The sequence below is a fragment of the Cystoisospora suis genome (assembly GCF_002600585.1).
Source record: "Cystoisospora suis strain Wien I chromosome Unknown contig_576, whole genome shotgun sequence".
Classification (NCBI taxonomy): Eukaryota; Apicomplexa; class Conoidasida; order Eucoccidiorida; family Sarcocystidae; genus Cystoisospora; species Cystoisospora suis.
Genome location: NW_027153377.1, coordinates 1 through 9,647, shown reverse-complemented (window position 1 = coordinate 9,647; position 9,647 = coordinate 1). Strand labels below are relative to the sequence as shown.

General features: G+C 41.6%; 1 protein-coding gene across 1 annotated transcript; it reads right to left on the bottom strand.

Annotated features, from left to right (window-relative positions):
• Nucleotides 1-306: 306 nt before the first annotated feature.
• Nucleotides 307-9,642, bottom strand: CSUI_001448 (wd g-beta repeat-containing protein; the record flags this gene model as incomplete). The annotated part of the gene is made up of 8 exons (XM_068061654.1): nt 307-1,167; nt 1,236-2,867; nt 3,524-3,628; nt 4,551-4,706; nt 5,850-6,053; nt 7,284-7,740; nt 8,317-8,452; nt 9,552-9,642. Coding segments are annotated over 7 exons (2,487 nt in total), but the record flags the coding sequence as incomplete, so codon positions are not given.
• Nucleotides 9,643-9,647: the final 5 nt, after the last annotated feature.

Genomic DNA, 9,647 nt, shown 5'->3' with positions numbered 1-9,647 from the left:
GTCGCGTATGCATGCAAGGATGACAAGAAGAAGACCACCTATGCATTGACATGTAAGGAAAGAGGAGCGAAGTAACTTTTCTCTCTCCCTCTTTCAATCGCATACAATGAAGTCTCCTGCCGAGCCTTCCTGAGGTGTCTAGACACCGGACGAGTGTCACTGGAGTGTATAGACAGAACCTCAAATGGCATTATATGCATATACACCTAAATATATAGACAGAGACAAANNATAGATAGATACACAGATTAAAGACAGATAGATAGATATACACGTGTATATGTATATATACATATATATATATATGTGTGAGAAAATGTGTGAAATGGAGGAGTCAGCGTGAAGGCTGAGTGAGCCCGTGTCTCTTCTTCTTTGGAGACAACAAAAAGATGAGGGAGAGAGAGAGAGGAACGAGAGAAAAGAAGAGAAGAAAAGAAAAGCTCGAGAAAGTTGCGGGGGGGTGAGTATAGGGAGAAAAGAATGATGTGGAGGAGGAGGAAGAGGAAGAAGCGACTGGTCCTTAAAAAAGAGATCGCTTCAAAGGCAACTAGAGAAGCAGAGGAATGAAAGAAGAGACAACTTTCCCTCGACCTCTCTCTCTCTCTTCTCTCTCTCTGTCTGGGTGTGTATGTCTCTCTCTCTTTATGAATAGATAGATAGCTTATCTGTCTCTGCCTGTGCGTGTATCATCTCTTTGTCTGGTCTTTTCTGTGTCTTCTACTTTCTTACACTCCTCTCTCTCAAGGGTGGAGAAGAAGAAAAGGAGGGGGGTGGAGTTCGGTTTGCCAGTCAAGAGAGAAGACGAAGAGGAAAGAAACAAAGAAATTGATGAAAGACACTCACCCCAGAACGCGGGGGAGGAGGGGGACTAAAGAAGAGCAAGAAGAAGGAGGAGAAAAAAGAAAGTCAAGAGAAAGGAAAGAGAGACGAAGAAAGAAGACACACAAACAAACTTAGGTATGAGGATATGCATGCATGAATGCTTTTTTATGGATAAGGATGCATGCATGAATGTAAACAGGCAGGTGATGAGGCAAACAACTTTACTTTTCTCGATTCTTCTTATTCTTTTAACGACAAAGAAAATAAGCGATCGAAAAAGAAGAAGAAGACGCGACAACAACAAAGAGAAGGGGACACCCACTGCATGTCTGTATGAATATGTTGACATACCTATATACATATATACATGTAAATACATACATATATATATACATATATATGTATATATGTATGTGCATACATAGGTATATACATGATGGAGTAGCTAGTTCTCTTTTTTGCTTAGGTAGAAGCGGCGCATGTTGGTTTGCCTCATTAGCCTCTTCAAGCAAAGGCTTTGAATTATCCCAACGAGTCTTACATACATACACATATACACTCTTATACAAACATCTAGATACATATATATACAGATACATATGTATATGTATATATATCATTGATATTTGGCAAGGTCATTTGAGAGAGGAAGAGAAGCGCCCTTGAAGATTCTTCTTCTCTTCTCTAGTGGGGATGAAGTGGAAATTTTATTCCTCCTCATCCTCTTCACTTTCTTCTTCTCCTCCTCCTTCTTCTTCTCCTTCTTCTTCTTCTCCTTCTTCTTCTTCTCCGTCTTCTTCTTCTTCCTCATCCTCTTCATCTTCTTCTTCTTCGCCATTCATTATATTCATATTCATCTTCTTTCTTTCTTCTTTTTCTTTCTCTTCTTCTTCATCTTCCTCGTTCCCATAGAGACATTGTCGTGTAAAGGCCGTACCTCTATCATGGCCTAATCTCTCCCTCTCCCTCTTCTTCTTTCTCTTTTCTTCTTCTTCTTGTTTCGTCATCTCTTCTTCTTTCTCTCCATTCTCCGTCTCACTTCCTTCCTCGATCGCCATGACCGTTCTCCCCTTCAACACGTTCTTCTTCTTCTTGTGGTCTTCCTCCCCTCTCACCTCTATCATCCCCTCGTCACTCATAGGCCTATCATCGTCTCCACACCCTAGAAGAAGATCTAGTAAGAAGGACTTTTCCACGAGAGCACTTAGGCGTTTCTCATGCCGTTGAGTGTACGCCTGAAAAGCTTGAAGAAGCTGTCGGACTTCTTCTTCATCCTCCTGATCTTCTCTTGTTGCTTTTCTTCTTCTTTTTCTCCTCTCATCGTGACGTTCCAAGGAAGAAGAAAAGAAAGAGAATGAAGAAGGGAACATCGAGGATAAGAAGCTCAAACCTCCTTGCAATTGAAGAAGAAGATTGAGAATTCCTTGACCTAGCCAAGCTGTATGCGTATTGCTCGTCCAGTCGCATGCAAATTCTAAGAGAGTCTTCATCTCTCTTGGAGAGAGATCTTGAAGAATGTCCTTCAAATGAAGTTGATCATCTTCTTCAGATAGTAAAGAGAAAGAAGAAGGTAATAGTAAAGACGTTTCTTCCTTCTTCTTTTCATAACCTTTTAATGAAGTCTCCTTTTTCTCCCTCTCGTCTTCTTCTTCTCCATCAGAATGTATCTTCTTCTTCTTCGTTTCTTTCTCTCTTGGAGATGAGCCTCGGGTCAATCCCCTTTGGATGATGACCCTCCCCTTCCCTTCAGGTGTACGTACACCGTAAGTATCAAGGAAGGTCAGGAGAGATGAAGCCTTACTATTGGGACCGATCGATGTAGGGAGATGAGGCGAAGAAGCTCTTGTAGATAGATCATGATAGAGAGGTAGGAAACCTCTTTCAAATGCTTTAATTAAGAGCTTACTAAAGTAAGTCTCCAGAAATTCCTTCATGGAAGTCTTTCTCTTGATCTTCAGCAAAAGCTTAAAGACTTCCCTGCCCCTCCCTTCAGCTATCAAAAGTTTGATCGCCGCTAACTCCTGCATCTCCCGTATCTGATCCATCTAGTATACAATTAAGCACATACACAGAAAGAAAGAAAGAAAAGTGAGAAGGAGAAACAGAAGAAAAAGAAGAAAGGAAGAAGAGAAGATGAAGAGATGGAGTTGCGATGCTAAGGCAGAAGACTGGAGAAGAAAGAGATAGAAAAAAGGCAGGCATTTCTTAAACAGAGGAGGAAGCAAATCAATCGGTTGTCTTCACATTGAAGGAAAGAAAGAGTGAGAAAGAAAGATGTGCAACGAGGAAATTTCATTAAAAGAAGGGGAAGCGCCAACCTGATATCTATCTCCAATCTGTCCATCCTTAATCTATCCATCCTTTATCTATCTATCTCTTTCTATTTCTGCCGCCCCTTATTTCTTTTTCATTCATTCTCTCTCTCTCTCTCTACGTGCCTATAGAGATGTAGAAACATATATATCCATACAGAAGAGAGAGAGAGAGAGATAATTAGGGACACGGCTACATAGCTAAAAGACATCTTGCCTACAGCTAGATTCCAGACCGATAAGCTGAGCTGGGGGTGTATCTCCAGGACGTGTCACGCCAAAAAGCCTCTACAACGGACTCTATATAAAAAGAAGAAGAAGAGGAAGAGGAAGGAAGAGGAAGGAAGAGTGGAAAAGTGAGAAATGGCTTAGCTCCTGCCTGGTCTTACCTGCGCTTGTTGGTGCTGTATAGATGTAAAATCTTCCCACAGACAGACCGATCCATCGGCACCTCCTGTAAGCATACCGGGGCCGCATATATCCATGCTCCAGATCTACGACACACATACAAGGCACACACAAGAAGAAAGAGACACTCTTCTTCATTCGTACATGTAGAGAGAGAGAGAGAGAGGGAGAGAGAAGCGGTGATTTGGCTGGAGAAGATGAGAGCGTGCATGCATGCTCCCCTGCATGCAAGAAAAAAGAGGGGGAGTATCCATCTGTATACGCTAGATCGGGAAAGTTAAGATTTGTTTGTCGTTGCATATGATCCATCAGAGAGAGAAGATCTCCCGTCTTCCATTCAAAGAGACAAGATAGAAGTTAACAGGCTACCAAGGATGTGAGACATACCAAGTCCACATAGGACAAAACTCAGCATATGATAAGCATCCATCCATTCTTTCTTTCTTTCTCACTCTTTCTTTCTTCTTACGAGGTGAGAAAAAGAAAGAAGAAGAGTGGGCTTTCTGTCTGTCGACAGGTGGAGTTGTGAACGCCTCGCTGTGACTATATACACTTCGAGCTTAATTAAATAGTTCTTTCCTCTCCCGTCCATCTTATCCACGCCAACTTTGCTCTCTCTCTCTCTCTCTCTGCTATCTATATACATATAGTGAGACACGTGTGTATATATATATATATATATAGGTGGGGAGGTAGATATGTATGTTCTACTACAGATGCCGACGTCTATACCGCCCCGGTTGCATGAAAGTCTGGAGTTAACTAACTAGCTAACTAGCTAGCTAGCTGGCTAACTAACTATTTAGATAGCTCATCATCATCATTATTATCGGGAGCTCTCAGATTCCACCCATCAAACGTCGGGAGAGAAAAGAAGAAAAAAAAGAAACCCCAAAACACAACTCCATCCTAGGGAAGTAAACAGCCACGTACGTAGGCCACTCCTCAAGAAAGAAAGAAAGAAAGAGTGAGAAAGAGAGAGAGAGGGGATTGATCGGGCAGACTGACTTTATCTGTATGTACAGCTGGTAGGGTTGAGACGCATTCCGCTGTTCGGCAGTTCCATAGTCGTAGAGAGCCTTCACTATTCGCAGTCATAATTTGTGTGTCACATGACAAGAATCTCAAGGCTAGAATTGCCCCACTTCCGCCTCCACTTGTGCTCTGTACATACACCCGAACAGAAAACACACAGGCAAAACAAAAAAGAAATAAAGAATAATGCAGCCCCCTACCTAATGTTTTCTCTATCTATCTTCTTTCAAAGTGAGACCATGAACCTACCTATCTCTCTGTCGACCTGTCTCTCTATCTATCTATCTATCTTTAATATCTCTATCTATTTATCTATCTTTAATCTATCTTTAATCTGTTTCTTAGCTAGTTCCCGTGCCGTAGCAGTCTAGAGAAAAAAGAAGAATCCCTCCTTTCCACAGTTGGATAGAGACTTTGTATTTTTCAAGAGACACACACAGAGAGGAAGAAGTCTCCTTTCGAGGAAGTCTTTTCGGGTGTATATACACCAGAGAACAACATCTCCACAGCAGGTAGGTATCGGTGTACGAGCAAGCATCTAGAGAGAGGGAGGCAGCCCAAGCAAGTTGAATCAAGAGAGACAACAGAGACGCATGCAAGTAGACAAAATTCACACCACGCCTGACCCCGCATGATGGACTTCAAAGAACAAAAGAAAAAGAGAAAAAGAGAGAGAGAAAATGAGAGAAAAAGAAAAAGAGAGAGAACAAGAGAGAGAGAGTTGGTAAGAAGCATCAGTAGTAGGAGAGTGACAGAAAAATTCCTCTCCTTCAGTCACTTATCCCTGCCTTACTCCTCCTCCTACTCCTCCTCCTCCTACTACTATGACTAGTACTATTTATATATTAGTTATGACGATGAGGATGGCGATCACTAGGGGTTTATGCTTGTGTAAGTCTCCCATCGATGCTTGGCCTCCTTACACTCCACGACACCCTAGAAAACTCCCTTCTCCTTCTTCTTATGTCTCCTCTCTGTGTCTCCCTTCTTTTTGTCTTTCTCCTCGTCTTCGTTTTCTTCTTTCTCTCTTTCTCTCTCTCTTCTTCTTCTCATGCTGCGTTTCATTACGAGAAGGTCGGGGACCTCTGAAGTTTAGTCATGGACGAGACTGTAGACTGTCTATCTTCCATCCTGAAAAGAGCTAAGTATATTCATCTATACTTATCCCTATCTATCTATATCTATCTACCTCTCTATGTGTCTTCGTCTACTCCATCATCATTACTACAATGTTCTTTTTCTTTTGCTTTTCTTTCCTTTTGTCGTTTTTACCTGAAAGGTTCTTAAGCAGTGAAGTGTCTGTACACTCCACAACTTTACTGTCCCATCGGCGCTGGAGGTAGCGAGGACTTTTTCTCTCGTCGAAAATCGACACGAAAGAACCGCGCGTGTGTGGCCCCGGAGTTCTCCAACGTATGAAAGCGAAGGAAATGTGAAAAGCTTTCCTGTCTTATCTGAGCTTACTGTACACAACACCTACAAAGACAAAGAAAGAAAGAAAGAGTTAAAAAGAAAGAAAGAAAGAGATAAGGAAGAATCAATGAAGAGAAAGAAGAAGAGAGAGAAGGAGAAGAAGAGAGAGAACTGAGTCTATTCATTTGTCCTTCTATCTGTATAGGAGCCACGCATCCCCCCCCCCTAGTCAGGTCAAACCTCTCTCTCTCTCTTTCTCTCATCTCTCTCTCTCTCTTTTTCTCATCCCTGTCTCTATCTCTTTCTCTCATCTCTCTCTCTCTCTCTCTTTCTCTCATCCCTGTCTCTATCTCTTTCTTGCTGCTATCTAAAGACACAAAACATAGAAGGATCAAGGAGAATGGCTTACACATACACAGAGAAAGAGATAGATACATGGATAGATATAGACGCATATAGACACTTTCTCACATTCATGTATACACATGTGTATCTATATATAAATGTATGTCTGGCTTGATAGAAGTGCACAGGGAGAGGAACAGACAAGGAAGTAGAGAGAAGAAGGTCGTGAGAGAAAAAAGAGAAGAGGGAGAACCTCCCTCCCTCCTTCTCCTCTTCATCTTGTTCTCGTCGCTTTCTTCTCTCTAAGGATGAACTTCGCTACGACGGTGAGGTAGGCACAGAGGAAAGAAGAAAGAAGAGCGAGAAGAGACAAATTTCAATCAGCGAGACAAGGAGTTCGTCTATCTCTACGTTTTTAGTCGCGGAAGAGAACAAAGACCATATGAGAGAGAAATACACAAAGAAAAGAAGAAGAAGAAAGAAGATTTCTGTCCTGTCGATTGAAGCCAATGTTGTTGACGTAACCCGCACATCTCTGAAGCGAAAGAAAGAAAGAAAGAGAGAAGCTTTCCCAAGAGAAGGAGGAGAAGAAGAAGGAGTGGACGAGAGGCAAAAGTAGAAGAAAGAGAAAGACGAGCTATCATTCTTTCTTCTCACCATGGGTGGTATCAGTGACCCATCCCCCTTCCTTTTCACTGAATCCAGACAGAGAGAAGTGTACATACAGCAGAAGACAAGAGAGAGAAAGAGAACGAAGGAGATAGATGTATGTACAGAAGACAAGAGAGAGAAAGGATATGTATGTATCAAAGAAGAGAAGAGGAAGAAAGAGAGATAAGGAGAAGAGAGGAGAAGAAGAGAAGATTCTTGTGCTACCTTGATGGGATAACGCCACTCCAAGGAAGGTGAAGAAAGAGAGACTTCATGAATGAGGAGGAGGTGTCTTACCGAATCATTAGGGGAGATTTGCATATCATTAATCTCCTTCCTATGAGCCACAACCGATGCAAGAGACGTCATAAGAACTTGAGGTGTACATACACCACCTTCTACCTGTCCCACATCACTTCTTTTTTCTTTCTTCTTCTGATTAATCTCCTGGGATAAAGACGAAGAAGGAAAGAAGAGATTAGGCGGAATTTCAGCTTTCCAGACTTTAAGTGCGTGATCTTTAGCAGATGCCGAAGCGAAGAGAATCGAGTGCGGTGTAGAGGAACTTATCCCACGGCAATCGCATGCACACAACATCTGTGAAGATGGCTCCTCTCCAGAAGAAGAAGAGGTGGAATCTGTTTGCTTCTTTCTCTCTTCCTTGCTAGTAGAGGAAGAAGAAGAAGAAGTAGATGAGGAGCAGGAGGAGGAGAGAAGGCGAAGAGACTTCTTTAAGAGAGGTGACGGTCGGTGCCTGAAGAAACATATTGAAGCAAGCAAAGAAGGAGAGAAAGAAAGAAAGAAAGAAAAAGAAAGAAAAGAAGGCGCAATCTCATTCTCTTCTTTTTCTTTCTCTCTTTTCTCCAAAGTTGACGATTAGCAAACAACCGGAGATCCGACGACACTTCATAATGATAAAATAGACAACCTCCATATCTATCTATCTTTAATCTATCTATCTTTAATCTATCTATCTATTAGCTACATATCCATCTATCTATTCACGTGTTTTATCACTAGGAGACAACGACCACATGGGAAGTCAGCGACAGCTGTGTAGGAATCCAGTGTATGTACACCCTAAACATCCCATAGACTGCAGGCACATGCAGAGTAGCGAGAGGTTCAGAGAAGAGACATATTGGAAGATTCAAGATAGATAAATAGATTAAAGATAGATAGATAGATAGACAGATAGATTCATGATAGATAGGTCAAAGAGAGATAGACGCCATCTTCCATCTCGTCACACCTTTGCTTTTCTTCTTTTCCTCCTAATCTTCACCTTTTTCTTTTCTTGCTTTCTTCCTTTCTATCGGTGTGTGCGTACCATTGTTTCTGTTGAAAGGCTACGGCATTGATAGGTCCTTCATGGTGACCCGTAGGAACGCGTGCAACGAGAGATCGAGACGAGACGTGCCAGAGAGCGACCGAGCTATCTGAGGAACCTGTCAGTACCCAGCATCCTAAGCAAAAGAAGAGAAGAAAAAGAAGAGAAAGAAGATAAAGAAAAGAGAAAGGAGAGCTAGAAAGGAGAGAGAAAATGTAGAAAGAATACAGAAAGTAAAACACCTAGAAGAAGAAGAAGATTCATGTTGAAGAGAAAATTCAACGGCTTAGATGCTGTGTGGAAGACACCTGCTATCTCACGTTCCTCTCGCATCGACACGAAATAGCCTCTATATGCTTGTCTCTCTCTATATATATATATGAATATTTATAGAGAGAGAGAGGCTTCTAGGTAGAGAGTTGCCACACACATACAGATAGTTAACAAGCAGCAACAGCCGTAAAGAGACTTTAAGAATGTTTGAAGACATCCAGTGAGGATACGATCTATCTATCTATATATATACCTATCTACCTTTGATGTATCTATCTATCTTTGATCTATCTTTCTATCTCTCACCTATCTATCTACTTATCTTTATCTATCTTTATCGAGAGAAAGGTGTATTAGATATCTACTGTGCCTCGCCTTAGTGTTTTCTCTTGATACGAGATAACTTGATGTGTATGCATGCATGCATGACTTCACATGTCTTCTTCTTCACGCCTCCAAGCGAAAAAGAAAAAGAAGAAAATAGGAAGAAGATAGGAAGAAGAAGAAGGAGAATGCGAAGCTGCTATAAGAATGTATAATAGCATGCATGTCGCACAAGTGGTAAGAAACAAGCTAAGGATAGGAAAAGCATGTATAAGCGAAAAGACTTAGACAAGAGAACAAGCGACGATAAAGACGTACACACGAAAGTAAAAGAGACAGATCTCGAGACAATCGAGCGAGCTGCCATTAGGCAGTTGACTTCTCTACACAATAGGAACTCCTTCTCTCCAACTAGCTGATCTATCTCCCTGCCTATCTATCTACATATATGAAGACAGATCTCTGTCTATGCCTATCTATCTATCTATGTATGAATGTATGTATTTCTCTATCTATATATGAATGTGAGAGAAGTAGACTAAGTAGTCATATAGAGAAAGTGGTAGAGAGAGCTAGCTCACTATAGACATCCGATCGTTTTGGTGTCTGGGAGAACGACTAGCTGATCGTTTGCCTACCATGTCTTGAGACATCACAGCATGTAGCAGGCTCTTCGTGGCCTTCTAGGACTTTCTCTACACCTTTGATCTCTTCTTTGCTTTCTTCTTCTTCTT